General features: G+C 42.8%; 1 protein-coding gene and 1 non-coding gene across 2 annotated transcripts; both read right to left on the bottom strand.

Moving 5' to 3' along the window:
- Positions 1-1,330: 1,330 nt before the first annotated feature.
- On the bottom strand, positions 1,331-14,698 carry AMER3 (APC membrane recruitment protein 3). The gene is made up of 2 exons (XM_032354036.1): positions 14,436-14,698; positions 1,331-8,666 (listed from the first exon to the last, which is right to left on the bottom strand). Exon 2 carries the CDS (start codon positions 8,644-8,646, stop codon positions 6,208-6,210), a length of 2,439 nt encoding a protein of 812 aa, XP_032209927.1. The 5' UTR covers positions 8,647-8,666; positions 14,436-14,698; the 3' UTR covers positions 1,331-6,207.
- Positions 14,699-16,951: 2,253 nt separating this feature from the next.
- Positions 16,952-17,058, bottom strand: LOC116597966. The gene has a single exon (XR_004288880.1). It is a non-coding gene; the product is annotated as a U6 spliceosomal RNA (small nuclear RNA).
- Positions 17,059-26,473: the final 9,415 nt, after the last annotated feature.

Consider the following 26,473-nt stretch of genomic DNA (forward strand, 5'->3'; position numbering starts at 1 on the left):
CTTCTGTTTATCCTCCGATATCAGTCCGAGCACTCCCACTCCCCTGTACTGATGATCTTCTGGCCCCGTAGAGATCCAGAAGTGTATAATCATATCTCAGGCTGATTTCATGGGTGTTAAGAGTGTTCTGGTAGATATTCAGCTCAATTTAGGGGACCCATTGAAACAGGGTCTCCTACTCCTCTGCCATCTCTCCCCTCCCCCTCTATTTTAAGCTTTATTAATTCCTTCCTTCTGCTGACTTTGAGTTAGTTTTCTCTTCTTTGCCTAATTTCTTAAGGTGTAAAATCAGGTTATTGATTTGAAATCTTTCTTCCTTTTTAATGTAGGGATTACAAATTTCTATTTTATACTGCTTTCTCTGCATCCCATAAGTTTTGGTATGTGGAGTTCCATTTTTACTTGTCTCAAGATATTTTCTAATAAAGCTTCCTGACTCTTTACTCAGCCATGTTGAATCTGTCAATGAGCGATGCCAAGGAACTCATCATTTTTATAATTCTTTAATTTTATATTGCCATGGGTTATTATGTCTTATCTACTTTTTCTCATTAGAGGAGCTCTTAACTTATTGGTAATACTTATTATACAATACTTATCTGAAATTCCAACAACTTTGAGTCTGATTCTGATGATAACTTTGTCCTTCAGACATTGTTTCTTCTCGACTTTAGCCAGCTTTATAAATTTTTGTTGAAAGCTGGACATGTTGTATAGGGTAATAGGTACTGAGGCAAACAGACTTTTAGTGTAAGGATTTACATTAATCTGGCTAGAGTCTATTTTAATATTTGTCACAGCTAAAGGCACCAGAGACTTCATATTACTCTAGTGGGCTTACTTTCCCCGCTTCTTTTTTCTCCCCCTCATTCTCCTCCTCTGTCCTCCTTTTCCTTCTTTTCCACTGTCACTGTCTTTTTTCCTCCTTCTCCTCTTTCTTTTCCTCTTCCTCCTTTTCCTTCTTCTTCTGGCTTGCTTCCCTTTGTTCTGGTCCTTAGATGGAATCTTTGTCTTGTAGCTCTTTAAGTTGTAACCCACTGTTATTATTATGGTATTCTTATTAATGTTGTAGCAGGGAGAGTGCGTAGGGTGGGAAGGAAAGTGATGTCCCTTTATCTCCTAAGTTTTGAAGTAAGTTTCAGTTCTTTTGGGGGTTGCCTCAGGGGTTGGGTTAAACTTCAGAAGACTTGGGGCACCGGGGTGGCTCAGTGGGTTAAGCCTCTGCTTTCGGCTCAGGTCATGATCTCAGGGTCCTGGGATGGAACCCCACATCGGGATCTCTGCTCAGCAGGGAGCCTGCTTCCCGCCCCCTCTCTCTGCCTGCCTCTCTGCCTACTTGTGATCTCAGTCAAATACATAAATAAAATCTTAAAAAAAAAAAACTTCAGAAGACCTAATCCCTTCTCTCCTACTGTTTCCAGTCTATTTCCTTGCAGTGCCCTCCCAATTGACTGTACCTTATATTATGTATTTATTTGCTTATATACTTATTCACTTATTCTTACCTGAGACAGGAAGGTTGAAGAGAACTGGAATGGGGTGAAGTTCCTTTCCTTCAGGTTGGAAAAGTTTCAGAATAGCCCTCTGGAGAAGTCCTTCCCCTGTGAGATAGACCTGCTGGGAGAAGGTTCTGAAGGGTTTAACAGTAGCTACCTTTCCATTCCCTCGGCCATGCCCACAAGGGGATCTTTCTCTATCCTCATCCTGAAAACTTGATGTTTCCTAGAGAAAAGGACTATGAAAGCATATGCCCCCTTGACTATCTATCTCCCTAGCTTCCTACTCATGCTTCAAGAATTTGTCAAGATTACTTTTTAACTCTTTCTACCAGTTTTTGTCATTTTGGAGCTTCTGCTCCAGGTCTTGGTTGTTGTATTTCTCTGAATGCGCCTATTTCTCCATGTTTCAAGGAAGTTATTTGCCATTTTCTGATGGGTCAAGAAAAGTCATTGATTTTATTTGTCCAGATTTTTCTTGTTGTAAGGATAGAAATGGCAATTTTCAAGGTCTTACATGTAATAACAAAAGAAAAACCACCTTTCTTCTCCCAAATATGGGTATGTGTGATATATCCCTATCTCCATGGAGCCTAGGGCATTAACATCAGGGCCTCAGGACAGTTGTTCCTTGCAGTAGGTACAGGAAACAGGATGTGTTGTTCATTTTTAAAATGCATCCTTTCACTGTTAAGTTTCATTTTTACAGTTTTTAAGAGGACTCTAATAAAGAAGATTTAGGAGAATAAAAAGTGAGTACAACATTGTTTGTAATAACAAAAATCAAAATAATTTGAATATCCATCAATAGGAGAATGTTTAAATTAATTCCTATCTATAGGAGAATGCTGTGGAGCTATTCAAGAGAATGGAGAAACAGTTTGCTGCTGGTACCTGCTAAGAAGGTGTCTGAGAGAGAGCGAGCAAGCGAGGAAGAATGAGAGCAGGCAGGAGCAGAGTGGGGAGGAGCAGAGGGGGAGGGAGAAGCAGACTCTCCAGTGAGCAGTGAGCCAGATGCTGGCTCCATCCCAGGACCCTGGGATCATGACCTGAGCTGAAGGCAGATGCTTACGGGAAATAAGTCAGCCATACAATTTCACTCATATATGGAATTTACAAAACAATACACAAGAACTTAGGAGAAGAGAAAGAAAAATATAATAAAGTAAAAACAGGGAGGGAGGCAAACCATAAGAGACTTAAATATAAAGAACAAGCTGAGAATTGCTGGAGGGGAGGTAGGTGGGAGAATGGGGTAACTGGGGATGAGTAGTGGGTGTTATGCACAACTGATGAGTCACTAAACTCTACCTCTGAAACTAATGATACAATATATGTTAATTGATTCTAAATAAAAAAAGATTTTTGTGATATGCTATGCAGTGAAAAAGATGAAAGTTCATGTGTATTTATGTCATGGATATAAAAAGGGTCTGAGGACACTTCTAGTGTTCAAGAAAGTCAGGGAAGTGGACTCAGCACTTTACATAGTTTGGGTTGGTTGTAGTAAATGAGAATTAGTTTTGTAACCAAAACAACAGAAAGATAAAAGAAGGAAGGAGACTAACCTTTTATTGTTTTCTGTGTCTTTTGAGTTTGTATCCTGTATTTACCCCATTCCATAACATGTAAAGCAAAATAAAATAAGAAACCAGGAAAGGTAAGACTGATATAGTTCACTGGGTCCCCCTCAGCATGTGCTGGCCTATAATTACCCCTTTTCAGCACCTCCCTCTTGATCTCTTGATCCAGGCTTGCTGGTGTACCCCAGGCCACCCTCACCATTAAGGCAGGCTGGGAGGCTGCCTGGCCCCTTCCCAGCACCTCCCAGTATCCAGTGAAACCTTGGAAGGCTGGAAGGTTGAAAGGCACAGTGCACAGGCCCCAGGGTGTACCTCAGTCCTCTGCTTATCATTGTATGACCCTGGGGAGTCACTCCGACTCTGTGGGACATCTATGAGCTAGGATTTTACTTTATATGGGAGAAACAATCTCCTCTAACTTTTACAGTCATGTATGAATAAGAGGGTTAGAAATGACCAGAATTCTGAAAATGCCCCACAGCCCTCTGCTACTCCCAACACTGGACTAAGTACCTATCCTAGGAGATGGCCCAACAGTTCTATTCTTTCCTCTCAGTGGGTCAACCTGGAGAACATACTTGAGGCCTGCAGAGCCCCATTAGACTGGCACTGCCTGTGCCCCTCTTGCAGGGGAGGGCAACCCAAGAGTTGGGATGTGGCAAGAGATAGCCTGAGGCTTCCTCAGAACCACTGGACATAAAAGGAAGGGAAGCTCCTCTGTTCTCTCAGCAAGGTATCTTGCAGGCCACTGCTGTGATCTCCCACCACATTGCAGAAAATGAACATTTCTAGGGTGTCAGGATTACTTAAGAGGCTTCCCAGAGTGACAGCCACTGGGCTGATTGTCCCTCTTAGGTAGGCATGGCCTCAGTTCCTTTTCTCTGCAGCTCTGCTGCTGGGTCACTGCAGACCACCCTCACCATAACCTCTGGGTCCCGGAACTCCTTGGTTTCTGCTTTTATCAGCACTCTTGGCACCGGCTGGATTCTCCCCATCACCACCAGTCACCACGTCACATCAAGGAAACACTCCCTCAGAACTCCTAAAAGTAAAATCTTAACTCTGCTACTCTTCAGACATAGGTTCATGTTCAATAAGAAAACAAAACCACTAGCAATCTTTTGGTATTTCATTTTTCAACAAGTAAATATGTAATGAACACTTGCTCTGCTCAGGTGTAGTACAAAGTGATAAGGACCATGATTGAATGAAGGATACCCCCAGTCCCCAGGAACTCAGGCTGCTTACAGGGAGACATGCAGCTGGCTCCTAGAGGGTGCTGTGGGAGAAGGGAGGAGTGAAGGCTTTGAAAGAGGAGTTCACTGCAGGAGTTCAGCAAGAGAAGTTCTAGCCAAAGGGTGGGACTCAAACCCCACCAACCCCACACACTAACTGAGTATGTTCATTGGCAAGTCACATCAGCACTCCGTGCCTTGGTCTCCACATCTGAGAAATGAAGACAGCTGCATTCAGGCTGATGCAGGGATGAGGTAAACTATTCCATGTGTAACCTGCTCCCAGCACAGCTCAATAATCCTATTTGTGGAAGTCCTGGGAGAGGGAATCATGTGTGGTTTTCCAAGAAGACTAGAAATGTCCCAGGGATGGGCCTGGTCAGAAGCCTATAGGAGCAAAAAGTAGGCCCCTGTAAGCAGTTGTTAACAAGGGCTGCAGAGCATTTTCTAGTCTGAAATGAAGCCTCAGACAATCAGGAGAGGCACCAGAATGTGGTCAGCTGTGAGACTGCATCCTTCTGGTTGGAATTTCTCCCCCACCACCTGACCTACCCCTTTCTATGATGACCTTTCTTCCAGAAACTGTTTCATATCTGTGGTACCCCATCCTTTGCTTCTCACTGCAGCATTATGGGTGAGGTAGGGTCTTTCATGGAGAAACTTGATGCATGGTCTGTCACTGTACCTGATGTTCTGACACTTGCCCTTCCTGAGGATGAGGGCCTCCTTTTCCCTCCATGATTCTGAATATTTGGTACTGTGTATGTTGTTGTGGCTTTCAGAAGGATGAGAATTACAGCTCTATTTCGAGGTAAGTTTTCCTGAAGGGGGAGGCAAAGATGCTGACAGTGTGAAGGGGTGAAAATGGCAGAGTTGTGGACAATCAATCAGCTTCTTCCCTAAGAACATTTTGCTATCCTTGGCTTCATTTAGAGAAGTCAGGGAAAATTATTGGTCTGATTTGTGACAGAGAATTCACCAACTCCTATTGACTAGGGTCTGCAGGGTCTAGCCCTGGCAGAGTTGCACAGTAACACATGTTGTCTGTGGATTCAAGGTTTTTAATGACATGAGGCTGTTCCTGCTTCTTATTCCCATGAGCAGTCCTTCAGAACCCCAGTACACTGTGGTTACTTGTTCTGGAAGTAGAGAGCAGACTGGTGTGGGGTCAGAGAACATTCCTGACCTCATCTACAGTGCCCCATCCTGCCTCTTTCCCACTCTGCATCCCACCCCTAAGCCCTAGGCCACACATTTATTTTTCTCAACCCCTATGCAGACATCTTGACTCCCTCAATTGCCATTTATAAGATGTACTGTTATCTTCCCATCAGTTTCAAGCCTGAGCTCCTCTCTCTAACATGCTATATGAGGAGAATCCAGATGTGGCCACTTTACAGCCAACTGGGATTCGAATCTTCATTTCTTTGTGGGGAAATCAGTGAGGCACACTTTCAGAGCAATGGCAGCTGTGCAGCTGTCCTTGGCCTTGGGCTGCCCAGTACCTGGTCTGGCTGAACTGGTTCAGGCATGGATGCCTCCACATTAAAATGCTCTGCTCCACTTGCCTGTGTGCTGCTACCCCCACTCCCCCACAGTCCTCACATTAGGGACAGAGGCTGGAGGTTTGGATGTTAGGTTCTCTTGAATGTGGCCCCAAAGACACAGTTTCTGGTGAGTGAGGGCCCATGCTACAGGTGAGGCTCAGCCATGGCTGGTCTGGGGGCCCTTCTTCCGGCTGGTTGCAGAGGAGGCCCTCATGGGCCAGGAAACTATAACAACTTTCTGGGGCACTTGCACAGGGGGCTCGCTTATACTGGATATTGGAAGTGAGGTCCAGGAATCCTGGGAGTTGGCCCGGGGGGCTCAGCTGGGTAGTAGGACCAAGAGGGGCTATGAATCCAGCCGGCCCCTAGGTGCTGCCTGTTCCACAGCCCTTGAACTGAGCTGAAGGGGCTGGTCATCCATGGAGACACGATAAGCCTGGGCATCCATCCTGGTGGGCTCCACCCTGAGTTGGCTAAGGTCCAGGATGTGACCTGCGCACCTCTGGTCCTGTGGGCTGTGGAGAGGATTAGCCAGGGAGGGCAGGCCACATACAACTGGCATGCTAGGGAATTTGTTAGGTTGTTTCTGCTGGAGAATATCAGGGCCCCTAGCCTGAGGCTGCCTGCAGAGCCCATTGTTTGTGTCCTGTCTTGGCAGGTGTATAGAAGGGGGTTGGCAGTCTGGGTGGATGTGCAAAGCTGCCACCTGGGCCACACAGCCTATCAGGGGAGGTTCTACATCAAGAATGGTTCTGCCAGGATCTGGCCTCCAAGGATCTTGGAAACACTCCAAATTCCCAGGAGGTCTGGGCTCTTGGAAGCCAGGCCAAGGGTTTGGGATCTTATTTTTGCTGGAAGTGTCTGTTGTTGCAGAGGCTTCACACCCCAAAGAAGAAAACAAGCCTTCATGACAGCCTTGTGTCCCTCCTTCCCCAGACACTTGTGCACACTCCAGAGATGAGTCCCTAGGCGGAGTGCTGGTTCCCTGCTTGGACCCTCCTGTGATCTTACTCTCTCCAGCAAGCAGGCCCTTGGGATGAGAATGTGCCCACAGCTCCTGTCTGCTGGGTGCTGAGCCCACAGTAGTTCTACCTGCATCTGAAGCCCCAGGCCCCCTGCCCTCCAGTTTCACAGGATCTGGGCCCTTTTCCTCAGAGCCAGCTCCCAGATTCTCTGCTTGTCTCCTGGGTGAGGTTGCAGTTTCTCTAGGAGCTGAGGCAGGTGGGGTACGGAGTTCAGGGCCACGGCGAAGCCAGTTGATAATGCCCATGGTGATGGCAAGCTCGGTGTCACAGAGCTTTAGCAGGCACTCCTTGCCCTTCCAAGAGCTTTGCAAAAAGCCCTGGCTGAGCAGATCTGGCCCTGGTGCTGGAGCCAAGTTCTCCTCTGCCCCCACGTGGAAGCTGCACATGGACAGTGGCGCTCCTAGTGCTGGCCCTGACAGACTCTCAGACACACATAAGTCATCATCCAGGCTTGGGCCTATAGGGCCCTCGCTGGGGTCATAGAAAAGCTCATAGAGGGCGTCTCCACTGTAACTGTCACGGGGGAAGGCAGCTGCAGGTGTGCCTGAGCTTGAAGCCTCCTTCTTGTCCTCCTCAAGGCCAGGTGAGAAGGAGTCATAGTAGCCCTCATCACTTGTGGACACGGATTCTGGCTGTTCACTCTTAGGGGTACCTGTGTCTATGGAGCTAGCTTTGGAGCCACTGTGGGGGTCCCTGCAGGGACAGAGGGGTAGCTCAGCAAGCCCAGCTGCATCTAGTCTGGGATGGTCTGTGTCTGTCCCCTGGGGACCCCCCAGCCATGGCCCTAGTAGGGCACGGTGCTGCTGCCTCACAGAGTGATTCACACTGTCCCAGAACTTGGCAAAGTCAGACATCTCATTTTGGGCAGGTGATGCCAGCTGTTCCACACTGCCCTGGAAAGGGCCCCTAAGAACCTTGCTTTCAAGGATCTGGGATACCTGGGCTGGGCTCTCTGGGCCCTCATTCAGTTCCAGTGATGGCACTGAGTTTTCATCTGCAAAGATCTCCCCACAACCTGTGAGGGAGTCAAAGCTCTTGAGAGAGGCCACATCCTCACACAAGGCCCTGCAGAGGTCAAAGGAAGAGTCAGGCAGGAGCTCACTGTCAGATAGGTCCTGGCACAGGCTGTCTGCCCCCAGTCCCTCACCTAAAGGGAAGAAAGTTTTGCCTGGCTGCCCACCATCCTCTGATGGCTCCCCAAGGGAAGACAGGCTCTCACCCTTGGTCACCAGTGAGGCCAAGTTCTCAGTCTTGTTTCTGCGAATGTGGAATAGGTTCCGAAAGCACTTCTTAGGTCGTTTCAGGGAGATCCTCTTCCTTGGGATGCTCTTGGCCACAGCTGGCACAAAGGGCATCTGGGGCACAAAGTGGCGGTAATCAATCATGCGCTGGCTGCCGGGGGGCCCTGGGAAGCTTGCACTGCCCACCAGCTGCCTTGTGGCTGTGCTTGCCCTGCCAGCCTCAGGCACACAGTCATGAGTCTTGCTCTTTCGTACAAGTTTGAAGGTGGCCCCACAGAAGGCTGCAGCCCCCACCTGGGGTTCCAGCTCTGCCCCATTGTTGGAACATCTGTCATATCCTTGGGTGCTGGGACTAACCTGTGGGGCCCTTTCACAGTAGGGCCGCTGTTGCCCTCCTGGTGAGACTGACCAGGGACTTGTATCCTCCCTGGCCAGAGTGGTGGCTGATGGATCTGGGGGTTTCTCATGGGAAATCTGCAGGCTGGATTTGATGAAGGTCTTCCCTCTCTTCAGCTCCATGCTGCCAGTGCCCCAAACTGCTGTGAAGGAAAGCAGGAGACACTTAGAATCCAAGATGGAGGCCTATGGCTCTAGAAGACCTCTGCCTATGTCTGCTTACACTGTGGCCTTGTTGCTGAGTGATGACAACTAAATTTGGATCCTCTGCAGAGGCAGGGAGAGGGAGATGAGAATGGCTTCACCCGTGCTCACTGCTCCAGGGCTGCCCACTGCTCCACAGAAAACTGATGTTAGAAAAGCTAAATCACATGCTTAAAGTCACACACAGTGGGAACTAAACTGAGAGCAGACTGGGGTCTGGTGTTCTTGTGTTTGTGATCTCTCAACTCAACCAAGCATCCTCTCAAACTTTATCTGGCCAAGTCAGATTTCCATTTCCAGGCCCAAGCACTCTACATATAGCATCACAACTTTACAGTATCAGTGTAGAAACAGTGGATTCAATAAATAAGCTCCTGCCTTCATCTAAAAGACAAAGCTCAAAGGAAAACCCAAGCCTGCCTTCTGGGATGGACATGGGTACTTATCAGTTGGAAGGAAAGACACATACCTTGCCCTCCAGGGCTACTGCATCTGTCTGAGGAGGCAAGACTCAGTCTACACAGAGACCATCAGGGCAAGGCACAGCCAAGCATCTAACAGTGCATGCTGGGTTTGAGCACTGAGAAGAGAGATGGCATCACGGTAGAAGACCAAAGTGAGGAGTCAGACATGAGACCAAGACCAGGCAGGTTAGATAGACACAGAACATGATGGGCAGGTATCGCTTTCTGTGCACACCTGAGAAGTGTTGACGTCTGGAGTGCCATCCAGAGTGCCACCCAGATGGATGTCCAGTCTAATCTAATGTGACAGACTGTTGGGATTGATTACCAATGTCTGTCCTGGGTGTGTGTGGGGAAGCCAGTAAGAGTGTTATCTTGACCATTTTTGCATAGCTGGGGAGTGTGACCTTCCTCTGAAATCAGTGAAGAGCTGTGAAAGCCTTCTGAGTGAGTGGGTGTGTAGAAACAGTAACATAACAAAGTTGGTGGTCTAAGACAATTTTTCTGACCTTTGAGTGGAGGACAGAATAAATTAGAGAGAAGTTTTGAGCAGAGAAGATTCACAAAAGGTAACTAAAGTGGGCTAAGTATGTGGAGATAAGATCCAGATGGAAGCTATAGTCATAAGTCACAAATAAGAGAGGTGAAATTATATAGGGCCTTTCAAAGGCAGAAGTGCTAGGACCCAGCAACTGAATAAAGAGAGAGAAGTCATCAACACCGAGGAACAGTAAATACTGACTCAGAAGTGGGAAAAGGTGAGGAAGTAGAAACTGAATAAAGGCAAGGAAGGGGCCTGTGCCAAGAGCTGGTTTGAGAGAGAGAAGCAAGAATCTATAGTTTTAATCATGTTGCTTTTGGAATGTGTTTAGAAGCCTACATGAGTGGAACAAAAGAAGGTGATGCCCAAGAGCACCACCTGTGACCTTCCCTGGACTCTCCCTCTCTGCGTTCTCACTGGCCCCCAGCTCACAGCTCAGCCTGTTCCAGCAGCTCTTCCTCTCCTTGGTGATGATCTGACAGTCCATCCTGTCAGTTTGTCCAGGGAAAGATTACAAGAATGAATTTGGGGTTTCTTTGACTCTCCACAAGGACTTTCTTGATAGGGAGCTCCTGAATTCACTCCCCCATAATTTGTAGTCTGTGAGGGAGGGATGCAGCAAGTGTAAAGGCAAGTGGCTCTGTCAGTCTGCATGCCTTCGGGTCCATTGTCCACACAGATTTGCAGCTACCTTCAGAAAGCTGCTAGACAGATGTAAGCCATATAGGGTCAGATCTGGAGTCTCTCAAATGCTTATCCATGAAGACCTGGAGGTGAGCAGAGGGGCTGCCTCACAGCCCAGTTAACAACATTAAAGCTGAAGAAGATGAAAAGGGGTGACAAGGTTGTCATTGTAGGGGTTCACAGGGGCAAGCTGACCAGCCTCAACCCTACTCCCACCTATAAGCAGTGCTTCCTACCCTGCAGAGCAACACCTGGGACTTCTAGCTGAAGGATAGGAGGAGCTGGCCCTGGACCAGGGAAAATGACAGAATCCAGATCTGGCTCTGGGGGCAGCTCAGTTCTTGGTGGCAGCATCCTGGATGGGACAGTGCTTCAAGCTGCCTTCTGCCTTTTGTGAGGTGGCATGTGCCCAAGCCTTTCCTACCCTGTATCTGCAGATCCCATTTTCATTCCCCATAGTCCTTTGTGGCATAGATAAGTCCTTCTTATCTGGTGGGTTTTAATATCCACAACATAGTGGATACTATCTAGACTCTGGAGTTGGAGAACCCAGATTTGAGTCTTGGTTACATCTTCTTATCCAGGTGAGAGCTTGGCCAATAACCTTATGAGATATACTGCTGTAACCTCCATTTTACAAAGGAGATACTAAGGTCCAGAAAAGTCAATAGGTTGGTTCAGTTTACCCATGTGGTAAGTGACAGAACTAAGATTTGGAACCAAGCCCATCTAATTCTGATCATATGCTCTTAATCATGATAGATATTCTTTGAACCAACAGTTCAAACTCCTCTTCATGGGAAACTTAAAAATCAATTAATAAATGTGTTTTTATGAAGAATTTTGGCAAGCACAATGAAAATGGTGATTGAAATAGAAAGTATAGTGCACACAAATTTAGAAAAATTATAATTGAAGATAATGTAATTTCTATGACATGAAATTTTAGAGATATTTATTATGAGATCTCTTTTCTATGTTTTACAAAAATCTTTTTATTACTATGCTCTTAGGAATAACTTCAAGTGAGCATGATAAAGATTACTTCACTGTGTGAAGAAATTGCAACTACAAGAACTGAAATGGTTTATCTGATACTCTAGGTGATATAGAGATCTGATCTCTATAAATAAAACTGATTTCTTAATTCTTAATTCAGTTAACCGATTTAAAATCACAAAGAACTGGAAATTTCACTATATTCTGAACTTGGAAAATAAAGTCTCAAAATAGCAATCATTTCTACAGATGGCTGGACTCAGTGTCACTGATGTTGCCAACTCTGTTTCCTGAGTTTAACACGTTGGCACATTGATAGGGAAATAAGCATTAAGATTCAGAATAATGATTGAGAAACTTACTAAATACTGGAACAATTATGTGACATTCAGTGTATATTCAGTCCAGATTCTACATTAAAATATTTTATCAGAGCCTGACTCTTTAGAAATGGGTCCATTTGTGACATGGGTTGGAAATCCCTTGGGGAGCTAGAGGGCCCACTGCCGAACTGGAGGAAGCTGAGCAGTCACCTTCCATGACAGTTCTCAGGGGCAGAGTAGAAATTATCTGGATAGCCAGATGTTGACACTGTCATTGCCTGAAGGCAGAGGCCAAATATGTCGAGGTTTCCAGCTGCAAAAGTGCACATTCTGCTTTGTAACCCTCTAGCTAAAGACCTCTCCAGTGGTGCTCAGCGTGAAACCTGAGAGGGAATCCTTTACCATGTTCCACATCCCTCCCCAAAAGAAAAAGTAGCACTGTCCCTTCCCTGGTTTTGTGCCTTCTACTCTGTAGCACTCAGTGATCATTGGCTCCTCATTCTGTTGCTTGTTTGGTCTTCTTACTCCCCAATGAGGTTGAAAACTCTCTAAGTTTCAGGACTCTAAATGCCATTGACAGTGAGCTACTGCTTATTTAAATGAAATATTTATGTTTTTGAGACATTTTAGTCACATATTTATGCCTAAATTTTCTAAATAGAATGCTGAATCTGGCATATATTTTTTTGAATCTGGCATTTTTAATTCTACCGTTATGCACATCATTCTCTGAGAAAGGTCTCAGTGACACTAAGACCTTGGACTGAGTCTTGCTTCTCTAAAATGAACTTCCAAAGTCCATGAGAACAGGGACCACCTTGTGTATTTATTTAATCAGCTCTGATTCACAGATGTGGTATTTAAACCAAGATCTAAAAGACAGTGGAAAACAACCAGGTAAGAGATGTGGGAAACATATTCCAGGCAGAGGGAACATCCCTCAGAAAGGCCTTGCTGAGCAAAGGATGAAGAATATTTAAAGCTCTGAAAGCAGGCCCAGGTGGCCAGAGCAGCAGGCCAGTGGGTTGAGACCTAGAGATATGCAGGGCAGACTGCACCAGACCCAAGTTCACAGGTTGGGTCTTGGCTTTTATCCTATGCACAATGGAGAGCCAACCATCAAGGGTGAGTAACAGGGGTGAATTTTCAGTTTTAATGGATCAGTTGTAAATGAGAATGGAAAGCAGGCTCAAAGAGTGGAGGCAAGAAAACAGATTAGAGGTGAACCATGAGAGACTATGGACTCTGAAAAACAACCTGAGGGTTTTGAAGGGGCGGGGGTGTGGGTGGGAGGTTGGGGAACCAGGTGGTGGGTATTGGGGAGGGCACGAATTGCATGAAGCACTGGGTGTGGTGCAAAAACAATGAATACTGTTTTGCTGAAAATAAATAAATAAATAAATAAATTAATTAATTAATTAAATAAAATAAAAAGAAAGCAGATTAGAAGCCAGGCCATGGGGGTGCCTGGGTGGCTCAGTGGTTTAATCCTCTGCCTTGGGCTCTGGTCTCGATCCCAAGGTCCTGGGGTGGAGCCCCACAACAGGCTCTCTGCTCAGCAGGGAGCCTGCCTCCCTGCTTTCTCTGCCTGCCTCTCTGCCTACTTGTGATCTCTCTCTCTGTGTCAAGTAAATAAATAAAATCTTAAAAAAAAAAAAAAAAGAAGAAGAAGAAGAAGAAGCCAGACCAGGGCCTAGTGGAAAGTAAATAGTGACAGAGACTTTCCATGCATGCCAATCTTTCCTCTCAGAGTCTTACACATAATATGAGCTTGCATATGGATTTATTGCAAATTGAGAAAATGAAGTAATTCTACTAGCTGCTTTCTACAAGATGAATAACTTTAACTCCACTGCCTAGGATTTTCTTTTCCCTTTAGGAAGGTAATTCTGTCAGTTTCTTCCCTTTTTCAACATGAAAGTGATTGGGCATATCATGGAGCAAATAAAAACCTTGCAGGTACACATATAATAGCAGTGTTTTGGAGATAGAAAAATTTTGACTAATAGTTTTGGCATTTGCTATGCCTTTCCCTGCCCCGCCCCCAACACCCAATAAAATCACAAGCCTTGAAATACAAAGAGGTGAATGGTGATAGGAAAGCAGAGGCTTCAGAGGGGAGCCCCACCAAGGGACTTCCTGGACATTGGGGTCAGCGTAGGAGACTATGTATGGGGCAATTGTTTACCTCCGTAGAGGGTGTCTTGTCTAAACCAAAACCTTCAGGGTGGATGGAGTGAAGGCTATTGTGGAGAAAGAAAGCCTCGTGTAATGGGGTGGGTGTGGGGTGGGGAATGAAGCAGAAATAGAATCTGCAGCAAGAACATCACCAATTCACCCAATCCCCACGCTGGAGAGACAAAGGACCTTTTGGGGAGCAAATGTTCTGGTCCACCTCCTCTAAGGGAGTCTTTAGGTGTTCCCGGGCTGCCCGGCTGAAAGAAAATGGGTCTCCAGTCTTATCTGTTCTTTCCCAGCCTCCGCAACTGCGCTCAAGGTTTCTCTTAGCCCAGACCAAAACGTGTCGTCGCCCCCAGACCCCAGACTCCGCAACATCCGCTCAGGACACTGTCGGGTAGAGAGGGTGCAGACCCTGATTCCTTCACTCAGTCCGCCCATCGCTCAAAAGAACATACAGAAATTTCCAAATCATCCCCTTTCTCCCCAAGCCTAAATCCTCGGCCTTTGCCGACTTACCGCTCGTGACCGGGAGTGTCGCAGTACGCGGCCTTGGCAGGGCGGAGAGCCGCGCCCGAGACCAAGCCGCGCGCCGAGCTCAGCACCACGGTCAGCTCCTGGCGCCGCGCCCCCGCGGGGTGGGAAAGGAGGAGGGCCCGCGCCCGCTCGCCGAGGCTTGGAGGGGCGGGCCGTTGTGGCAGGAAGCGGGCATGGAAGGGTTAAGTCGAGGGAGGGCTCCGGGGTGGGGGCGGGGCAGAGAGCTTGTCTGCGTCCTCCGCGGCCCCGCGCCGCTGGGGGCGACGTGAAACGCACTGGGCCCGGCTGGGAGCAGCTCTCGGGGAACTGTAGCCTCAGTGCCACCCGGACCTCGGTTAGCCTCGCTTTATTAAGTATTTCTCCGGTCTCTGTCTCTGACTCTTCGCAAGGCTGTGGTTTTTCATTCCTCAGGCCCAGCTACGAATGCTGCTGGGATGTAGAGCAGCGCAGTGGTCTCCCCTGGCTCCAGACCGCAAGCCTATGCAGTGGTCCGAAAGCCTTAGAGTGCACAGGTGTGGGTTCCCTGATCTCCGCAGCTCGTAGCGTCCAGGAAGATTTAACCCCAACCTTCTCAGAAAGGTTCCATCACACGGGGCCTAGTCGAGATTCCTACCCAGGATTCAGAGCGGATCTGGGGCAGGCCAGTCTCCTGATGCGCGGCAGAAGTCTTACAGAACCTTCTTTACAGAGTGCCTTCCTTGGACCGGATTATATTATTTATGGGAACAAGGCACTTCCTTTACTGCTACTCATCGTGTGAGGTGTTCTGTTGCTTTGCCCTGCAGCAGTCTTGGGAAGAGCAGAAACGTTGTGGGAACTATCTCCCCGCTGGGCCTGGGCCGAGGACAGAGGGATGGCATGCTGGGGGAAAGGAATAAAGTATGGCTTAAGTAATCACTGGATGGCTCAAGGAGCAATGCCAAGAACGTGGGGGAAGAGATGTGGGGTGGAGAGGGGCGGGAACACACAGCTGGTGCTGACGAAGCTGCTGATTCCTCGGAGGGGAAGTGGGCTGTAGAAGAGGGTGGAGGTAAGGGGCTGATTCCGCACAATAGGGGTGAATGCAAGCAGTGAGTAACAGAAGGAAGGACATAGGGTTCGCCCAGTACAGGTGTGGGCTGAGGCCAGAAAGAGATCAGGGCTAGCGTAAATGGCAAAGGCCATGATTTTCTCAACACCCCAGAGTCGAGAGTTCCATTGCTGTCACCTCTGCTGACTGATGCAGCATGCATGATCCCAGATGTACCCTCTCCAGGTGTTGATGGTATAGATCTGACCTTTCCTGTCAGTTTCTGGCCAGCAGAGTTCCTTTAGTCAATTCTTCCCCTACTAGGTAGAAACAAAGGCGGATCTATGTTTCATTGCAACATATACCGTAAATTAAGAATAAGACTCCTACAGACTCCATAGTCCTTACTAGTTAAAGTTAATAAACATTTGTTTCTTTTATTATGGTCTTCCCTCTTTTTCATTACAAGGACTTTATATTTTTCTTAAACTTTTCCCCTTTTGAGGAATAATTACGGGCTTAACTTCTTCCAATGAGTGATAATTGTTCTTTTCCTTTCCAATTTGTCACCCTTTGGCCATTGAGAGCTATTCTAAGCCATCTACTTTCGTCCCTCAGAGAGTTTTAAAATATCCTTATTTTTAAGAAACAAAACAAACTATATGAACAATTTATAATACATAATACTTTTTCTTCCCCAAAGACATTGGATCAGGTCTTCTCCGAGGACCCCTGGAAAGATCTTTCATACCAGGATGTTCTAGTTCAGACATTACTGAGTGATTTTTAATAGTGTTCTATTGTAAACTTGCATTATGTTATTTTTATAACACATGTAGTTTTCTCATCAGGACTCACCACATTTTGGGGCTGTGGCTCTAACACTTTTCTTTCCTGGAATGGAAAAATAGGGTTCTTTGCCCTTGTTCCCTGGTTATTGATTCAACTATGGGTCTCGGACCTTCTGGCCATAACCTTTGCTTTCTGACAAATTCAAAGGATTTTACCTGACTGTGAGCACAAATATGGCAGTAGCCTGTCAAGTGCTTCAGTGTGGGTGCAAAAATCCAGGTTTGCAGCCTAATAGATCAATAACCTAATAGATCAATAGCATAATAGCCTCAATAGATCCTCAGAGAAGATTGCGAGGTGAGGTGGTGGGCTCCTATGCCCACAAGGAAGGATGAGAGGGCTGGCACTGTCAACGTGGAGAAGAAAGACTTCAAGAGCCACAATTTGGAAAGGTAGAGTAGGTGGTTTCAAGAGCCAAAATTTGGAGTAGAGAAGAAGGATGATGGCTCCAAGGATGGATGTGGCAAGAGGCACCCTAGTACTCAGGCTAGTTCCCCTGCAGAAAGATGTCCTCCACAATCTCAAACAAACGAGCATTAGGGATACATTCACATGATGTGGCCTACTGCAATGACTGGGTGGTTTCTTGTTCTTTCAAAAGTAACTGTATTTTGTTTTATTTTTTAAAAATTGTTTTAAAAATGTGGAACACTTCATGAATTTGCATGTCATACTTGCATAGGGACAATGTTAATCTTCTCTGTATTGTTCCAGTTTTAATATATGTCCTGCAGAAGTGAGCACAAAATTACCTATATTTTAAAACTTCCATCTTAAAAAAAAAAAGCTGTACCAGTTTGTTTCGTTTTCTTTTTAAAAGTTCTGGTAAAATATATGTAACATTGAATTTTTCATTTCAATATATTTTTTAAAGATTTTATTTATTTATTTGACAGAGAGAGATCACAAGTAGGCAGAGAGGTAGGCAGAGAGAGAGAGAGGGAAGCAGGCTCCCTGCTGAGCAAAGAGCCCGGTGTGGGACTCGATCCCAGGACCCTGAGATCATGACCTGAGCCGAAGGCAGCAGCTTAACCCACTGAGCCACCCAGGCGCCCCTCATTTCAATATATTTTAAGTGTATAATTCAGTGTCATTAAGTCCATTCACATAGTTATACACCATCATCTCTCTTTCCAAGATATTTTTATGACCCCCAACAAAAACTCTACCATTTAAGCAAAAACTCCTCATTTATCTCTCCCCCTAGGTGCTGGTAACCTGTATTCTACTTTCTTCCTCTATGAAATTGACTGTTGTAGGTAATTCATATAGATGGAATCATACAATATTTGTCCTTTTGTGTCTAGTTTATTTCACTTAGCATAAGGCTTTCAAGGTTCACCTATACTGTAGTTATGAATGAAAATTCCATTCCTTTTTAAGGCTGAATAATATTATACTGTATGTATATATTTTTTTTATCCATTCTTCCCTTGATAGACATTTGAGTTGTTTCCACCTTTTGTCTATTGTGAATATTGTGAATGTTGGTGTACAAATATCTGTTCAAGTTTCAGCTTTCATAACTTTTGAGTATTTACCTGGAAGTAGAATTGTTGGGTCATAATGGTAATTCTATGTTTAATTTTTTGAGGAGCCATTGTACTTTTTTCTACATTGTACCTTTTTATATGCCACTTTATATTCCCACGAGCACTGACAAAGGACTCTAACTTCTCTACACCCTTACCAATTAATTATTTGTTATTTTCTGTGTTTTTGTTGTTTTTTAACAGTAGTCATTCTAATGAGTATGAAGTGATATCTCATTGTGGTTTTGATTTGCATTTCCCTGGTGATTAGTGATATTAAGGAATTTTCCTGTAATTATCAACCATTTGTATATATTCTTTGGAGAAATGTCTATTTAAGTCCTTTACAGATTTTTAAGTTGTATTATATTTTTTCCTGACTGTATTGAGATATTATTGACATACCCATATGAAAGTTTAGGGTGTACCATCTGATTATTTGAAACATGTATATATGGCAAAACATCTCCCCACAACATAGGGTATAGTAGTAACATTTAAGGTTTACTTTCTCAGCAACTTTTTTTTCTTTCAAAATTTTATTATATTCAAGTTAGTTAGCATACAGTGTAGTATTAGTTTCAGGGGTAAAATTCAGTGATTCGTCAGGTGTGTATAATACCCAGTGCTCATTACATCAAGTGCTCTCCTTAATGCCCACCATCTAATTACCTCATCCCCCCACCTACCTCCCCTCCAGCAACACTCATTTTGTTCCCTAGAGTTACAAATCTCTTATGGTTTACTTCCCTCTCTGTCTCTATCTTATTTTATTTTTTCTTTTCTCCCTCTATGTTCATCAGTTTTGTTTCTTAAATTTCACATATGAGTGAAATCATATGGTATTTATTTTTCTTTAACTGACTTATTTCACTTAGCCTTATACCCTCTAGTTCCATCCACCTCATTGCAAATGGCAAGATTTCCTTCTTTTTGATGTCTGAGGAATATTCCACATTTCTTCTTGATCCATTCTTGAGTTGATGGACATCTGGGCTCTTTCCATAGTTTGGCTATTGTGGACATTGCTGCTATAAACATTGGGGTGCTCATGCCCCTTAGAACCATTATGTTTGTATCCTTAGGATAAAGACCTAGTAGTGCAGTTGCTAGCTCAAAGGGTAACTCTATTTTTAACTTTTTGAGGAACCTCCAGACTGTTTTCCAGTGTCTGCACCAGCTTGCTCTCCCACCAACAGTGTAAGAGTATTCCCCTTTCTCTGCATGCTTGTCAACATCTGTTTTTTCCTGAGTTGATCATTTTAGCCATTCTGACTGGTGGTATCTCACTGTTTTGATTTGTATTTGTATTTGTAGTGAGGTGGTATCTCATTGTGGTTTTTATTTGTATTTCCCTGATGCTGAGTGATGTGGGGCACTTTTTCATGTCTGTTGGCCATTTGCATATCTTCCTTGGAGAACTATCTGTTCATGTTTTCTGCCCATTTATTGACTGGATTTTTGGTTTTTTGGGTGTTGAGTTTGATAAGTTCTTTATAGATTTTGGATACTGGCCCTTTATCTGATAAGTCGTTTACAAATATCCTCCCTCATTGCATAGCTTGCCTTTTAGTGTTGCTGATTGTTTCCTTCTCTCTGCAGAAGCTTTTTTATCTTGAAGAAGTCCCAATAGTTCATTTTTACTTTTGTTTCCCTTGCCTCTGGAGACATGTCTAGTAAGAAGTTGTATGTTGAGATCAAAGAGGTTGCTGCTGAAATTCTCCTCTAGGATTTTGGTGGATTCCTTTCATCCATTTTGAGTTTAATTTTGTGTATGGTGTAAGAAAACTGTTGACATCACAATGTCAGACTTTACACTATATTACAAAACTGTAGTCATCAAGACGGTATGGTACTGGAACAAAAGCAGACACATAAGTCAATGGAAAATAATAGAGAACCCAGAAATAAACCCTCAACTCTATAGTCAATGACTCTTGAACAGAGCAGGAAAGAATATCCAATGGAAAAAAAGACAATCTTTTCAAGAAATGGTGTTGGGAAAATTGGACAGTCACACGCAGAAGAATGAAACTGGACCACTTTCTGAAAAACTTTCAAGTATATAATACTATAGTGTCAGTTATTGTCACTATACTGTACATTAGATCCCCAAAGTTATTCATCTTATAGCTGGAAGTTTGTGTCCTTTGACCAACATCTCCCCATTTCCCCCACCCTCCATCACCTGCAACTACCCTTCCACTTTCTCCTATGAATTCAGCTTTTTAAGATTTTACATAGAGCTGAAATAATACATTATTTGTCTTTGTCTTACATATGTCACTTAGCCCTCAAGATCACCCATGTTGCCATAAAAGGCAGAATTTACTTCTTTTTATGACTGAATAATATTCTGCTCTCTCTCTCTCTCTCTCTCTCTCTCTGTGTGTGTGTGTGTGTGTGTGTGTGTGTGTGTGTGTCTTATCCATTCATCCATTGATGAACACTAAGGTCATTTCTATGTCTTGACTATTATGAATAATGCTGGAATGAACATAGGGATGCAGATATATTTTTGAGATAGTGGTTTCATTGCCATTGGATGTATCCCAGAGGTGAATTTGCTAGATCATATGAAATTCTATTTTTTAATTTTTTGAGGAATGTCCATACTGTTTTATGTAGTGGGTACAATAATTTACATTCTCACCAATAGTATACAAGGATTGCATTTTCCCCACAGCCTCTCCTCTCTCCTCTTGCTGTGTATTTGTGCATTTGATAATAACAATAACAAGTTAGACTTTTTAGTCTAACTAACAAGTGTAAGGTGATATCTTGTGGTTTTGATGTGCATTTTCCTGATAATTAGTGATGTTGAACACACTTGAAGATATGTTTCATGTCTTTTGGTCACTTGGATGTCTTCTTTGGAAAATATCTTTTCAGGGGGTGCCTGGGTGGCTCAGTGGGTTAAAGCCTCTGCCTTTGGCTCAGGTCATGATCCCAGGTCCTGGGATAGAGCCCGGCATTGGGCTCTCTGCTCAGCAGGGAGCCTGCTTCCTCCTCTCTCTCTGCCTGCTTCTCTGCCTACTTGTGTTCTCTGTCTGTTAAATAAATAAATAAATAAAAATCTTAAAGAAAATATCCATTCAGTTCCTCTGCTAATTTTTTAATCAATTGTTTTTGCTGTTGTTGTTACTGAGTTATATGAATTCTTTATATACTTTGGATATTATTAGCCTCTTATCACATAGAGGGTTACTAAATATTTTTTCTCATTCCATAGGTGGCCTACATTTTGTTAATTATTTCTTTTGCTGGGCATTGCAGAAGATTTTTAGTTTGATGTAGTTGTACTTTTTTATTTTTGCTATTGTTCCTTGTGCTTTTAGTGTCATATTTTAAAACTCATTGCCAAGACCAATGTCAAGTTTTTCCCCCTGTGTTTTCTTCTATAAGTCTTATAATGTCAGGTCTCTCTCTCTCTTTTTTTTTTTTTTTAAACTAGGCTTCACACCCAATGTGGAGCCCAACCTGGGGCTTGAACTCATGACCCTGAGATCAAGACCTGAGCTGAGATCAAGAGTCCAATGCTCAACTAATGGAGCCACCCAGGTGCCCTCAGGTCTTGTATTTAAGTCTTTAATCCATTTTGAGTTAATTTTTATGAGTCATTTGAGATAGAGCTCCAGTGTCTTTTTTCTGCATATTAATATACAGTTTTCCTAACAACATTTATTGGGGAGATTATTCATTTCCCCACTGAGTATACTAGCTGTCTGTAAATGCATGGGTTTACTTCTGGCCTCTTAGTTCTGTTCCACTCATCTATGTGCCTGTTTTTATGCCAGTACCATGCTATTTTGATTATCATAGCTTTGGAATATAATTTGAAATCAGGGGATATGATGCTTTCAGCTGTGTTCTTTCTTTCTCAGGGTTTGGGGTCTTTTGCGGTTCTTTGGAATTTTAAGATTGTTATTTTTGTTTCTGTTGAAAAATGCCATTAGAGTTTTGATAGAGATTGCATTAAATCTATAGATGACTTTGAGTAGTATGCACATCTGAACAATATTAATTCTTCTCCCACAAACATGAGATAATTTCCCATTTATTTCCATCCTCAATTTTTTTCATCAATATTTTATAGTTTTCAATGTACAGATCTTTCACCTCCTTGGTTAAATTTATTATGTTTTGCAATATTACAGATATAATTAGTTTATTTAATTCTTTTTCAGATTGTTGTTCGTTCTTGTCCTTTCTTTCTTTTACCAATGTGTATCACACTGATTGATTTGTGGATGTTGAACCACTCTTGCAACCCAGGAATAAATTGTTGGGAACCTTCTGATTCTTGATTCATTTCCTTAATGAGGAAATAAATAGACATTGAAAATATGCTGGACACCATATTTCTTAACCTGGAAAAATATTCACAAAACATTTCTAAATAAAAAGCAGTCTAAGTCAACAAAACTAGAAGCTGGTTCTTTGCAAAAATTAAGAAGATTGATAAACATTCTTATCCAAAAGAAAAAAGAAAGAGCCCAATTTACTAAATCATGAATGAGAGAGGAGAGATCATGGCTAATACCAAAGAAATAGAAACAATTATTAGAAATTACTACCAGCAACAATATGCTAACAAATTAAGCAATCTGGAAGAAAGAGATGCATCCCTAGAAACTAATAAACTACCAAGACTGAAACTGGAAGAAAAAAACAATCTGAACAGAACAATAACCAGTAAGGAAATTAAAGCAGTAATCAAAAACCTCCCAAAAGAACAAAAGTCCAGGACCAGATGGCTTCCCAGGGGAATTCTATTAAACATTTAAAGAAAAATCATACCTATTCTACTGAACCAATTTCAAAAAGTACAAATGGAAGGAAAACTTCCAAATTCTTTCTATAAGGCCAGGATTACCCTAATCCCAAAACCAGACAAAGACACCAATAAACAGGAGAATTACAGACCAATATCCCTGATGAACATGGATGCCAAAATACTCAGCAAGATCCTAACTAATAGAATCTAACAGTACATTAAAAATATTATTCACCATGACCATGTGGGATTTATTCATGGGATGCAAGGGTGGGTCAACATTCAAAAATCAATCAGTGTGATAGAGGACATTAATAAAAGAAAAGACAAGGGCCATATGATCCTCTCACTTGATGAAGAAAAAGCATTTGACAAAATAAAACATCCTTTCCTGATTAAACTCCTTAAAGTTCAGGGATAGAGAGAACATACCTAAATAATATAAAAGCCGTATGTGCAAAGCCCACAGCAAATATCAGTCTCAGTAGGGAAAAACTGAGAACTTTTCCCTTAAGGTCAGGAACTTGACAGGGATGCCCATTCTATTATTGTTCAACACAGTACTAAAAGTCCTAGCCTCAGCAATCAGAAAACAAAAAGAAATAAAAGGTACTCAGATTGGCAAAGAAGTCAAACTCTCCCTTCTTCACAGATGACATGATACTGTATGTGGAAAACCCAAGAGATGCCACCTCCATGTTACTAGAACTCATACAGCAATTCAGCAACATGGCAGGATACAAAATCAGTGCACAGAAATCAGTTGCATTTCTATACACTAAAAATGTAACTGAAGAAAGAAAATTGGGGAATCAATTCCATTTACAATAGCACCAAAAATGATAAGATACCTAAGAACAAACCTAACCAAAAAAGTAAAGGATCTATATTCTATAAACTACAGAACACTTATGAAAGAAATGGAGGTTGACACAAAGAGATGGAAAAACATTCCATGCTCATTGATTGGAAGACCAAACATAGTTAAAACGTTGTTAAAATATATATGTTACCCAGAGCGATCTCAACTTCCAATGCAATCCCTATCAAAATACCACTGACATTTTTCACAGAGTTGGAAAAAACAATCCTAAAATTTGCATAGGACCACAAAAGACCCTGGATAGCCATGGGAATGTTGAAAAAGAAAACCAAAGCTGAGAGCATCACAATGTCTTCAAGCTATATTACAAGACAGCATGGTGCTGGCACAAAAACAGACACAGAGATCAGTGGAAGAGAATAGAGAACCCAGAGATCGACCCTCAACTCTATGGCCAAGTAATCTTTGACAAATCAAGAAAGAATATCCAATGGAAAAAGTACAGTCTCTTCAACAAATGGTGCTGAGAAAATTGGACCACCACATACAGGAGAATTGAATTGGATGGCTTTTTTACATCCTACACAAAAATAAACTCAAAATGGATGAAAGACCTAACTGTGAGAAAAGACTCCATCAAACTCCTAGAGGAGAATACAGGCAGCAACCTCTTTGACCTTGGCCACAGCAACTTCTTGCTAGACACATCTCCAAAGACAAGGAAAACAAAACCAAAAATGAACCATTGGACTTCATCAAGATAAAAAGCTTCTGTACAGCAAAAGAAATGATCAACAAAACTAAAAGGCGCCTCCAGAATGTGAGAAGATATTTGAAAATCAGATAAAGGATTTATCAAAACAAACACCCCCTCCCAAAGAAAATAATCCACTCAAGAAATGGGCAGAAGATATGAATAGACACTTCTCCAAAGAAGACATACAAATGGCTAACAAACACATGAAAAACTGTGCAACATCACTAGCCATCAGGGAAATAAGAATCAAAACCACATTAAGATACCACCTTGCAGCAGTTAGAATGGCAAAAATTAAAAAGACAGGAAACAACAAATGTTGGTGAGGATATGGAGAAAAGGGAACCTTCTTACACTATTGGTGGGAATGCAAGCTGGTACAGCCACTCTGAAAAACAGTATCAAGATTCCTCAAGACATTAAAAATGGAGCTACCCTCAAGAAATTAAAAATAGAGCTTCCATATGACCCTGCAATTGCACTACTGGGTATTTACCCCAAAGATACAGATGTAGTGAAAAGAAGGGCCATCTGTATCCCAATGTTTATAGCAGCAATGGCCACAGTCGCCAAACTGTGGAAAGAACCAAGATTCCCTTCAATGAACGAATGGATAAGGAAGATGTAGTCCATATACACTATGGAGTATTATGCCTCCATCAGAAAGGATGAATACCCAACTTTTGTAGCAACATGGACAGGGTCTGGAAGAGATTATGCTGAGTGAAATAAGGCAAGCAGAGAGAGTCAATTATCATATGGTTTCACTTTTTTGTGGAGCATAAAAAAATAGCATGGAGGACAAGGGGAGATGGAGAGAAGGGAATTGAGGGAAATTGGAAGGGGAGGTGAACCATGAGAGACTATGGATCTGAAAAACAACCTGAGGGTTTTGAAGGGGCGGGGGGTGGGAGGTTGGGGGAGCCAGGTGGTGGGTATTAGAGAGGGCACATATTGCATGGAGCACTGGGTGTGGTGCAAAAACAATGAATACTGTTACGCTGAAAAGAAATTTAAAAAAAAAAAAAACAAAAAAAAGGCATTTTCACAAATAATAATAAAAAAAAAAAAATAGAGCAACCCTATGACCCAGTAATTGCATTACTAGGTATTTACCCCAAAGATACAGATGGGGCATTTGCACCCCATTGTTCATAGCAGCAATGTCCACAATAGCCAAACTGTGGAAGGAGCCAACATGCCCTTCAACAGATGAATGGATAAAAAAGATGTGGTTCATAAGTACAATGGAATGTTACTCAGCCATCAGAAAAGTTGAGCACCTATCATTTGCATCAACATGGATGGAACTGGAGGGGATTATGCTAAATGAAATAAGTCAAGCAGAGAAAGCAATTATCATATGGTTTCACTCACATGTGGCATATAAGGAATAGAATGGAGGAGCATAGGAGAAGGGAGGGAAATCTGAATGGGAAGATATCAGAGAGGGTGGCAAACCATGAGAAACTCTGGACTCTGGGAAACAAACTGAGGGTTACAGAAAGGAGGGGGGCAGCGGAGGGATAGGGTAATTGGATGATGGGTATTAAAGAGGGCACGTGTTGTGATGAGCACTGGGTATAAAAACAAACCCACCAAGAACTGCTGAGCAAAAAAAAAAAAAAAAAAAAGTCTAGATAAAGCACATACAATGTTTTTAATTCTATATAATAAATATATTAATCAAAGTTACTTGAATACTGAAATGTTATAATGATTATATTTGGATAGTAATATTATGAATGATTTTGTGACTTTTTCCCCCTAGGTTCTTATATATCAATGTAGCTAATATTAAAACCATACACACACACATACACATACATACACTTATATACACTCACAAACATACATGTATTTATTTTATGTATATAAAAATCTGGCAGACATTTTTGATAAATAAATTTAACACTGTGACTACTATATTTTTAAGAATATGTCTACCATATTGTGTTTGTTACTCTCAATGTCTTTTATTTCTGTTTCTTTTCTGTTGTCAAGTTGAATTTTTTTTTTCCCTGTTATCAATTTTTCCTAACAGAGATGGATTCATTCCAAAGCTAATGAAGTTTAAGCTTTACAATGCTTTGTTTGGACAGGCCCCCACTTAAATACTCACTTTTGTTCCTCACTTTGTTTTGGTGATTTTATTTTGTAAAATTGTGTAACTTTTAAACTACATAGAAACTGGATCTTCCCCTACCTCTACATTTTCTTATTTTACTAGTTACCTTTAAAATTTTAAACATTATGTTTAACATTATATA

Source organism: Mustela erminea, chromosome 8 (genome assembly GCF_009829155.1).
Source record: "Mustela erminea isolate mMusErm1 chromosome 8, mMusErm1.Pri, whole genome shotgun sequence".
Taxonomy (NCBI): Eukaryota; Metazoa; Chordata; class Mammalia; order Carnivora; family Mustelidae; genus Mustela; species Mustela erminea.

Coding starts and splice junctions, on each gene's coding strand:
- AMER3 (XM_032354036.1), bottom strand. CDS start 8,646: ATGGAGCTGAAGAGAGGGAAGACCTTCATCAAATCCAGCCTGCAGATT.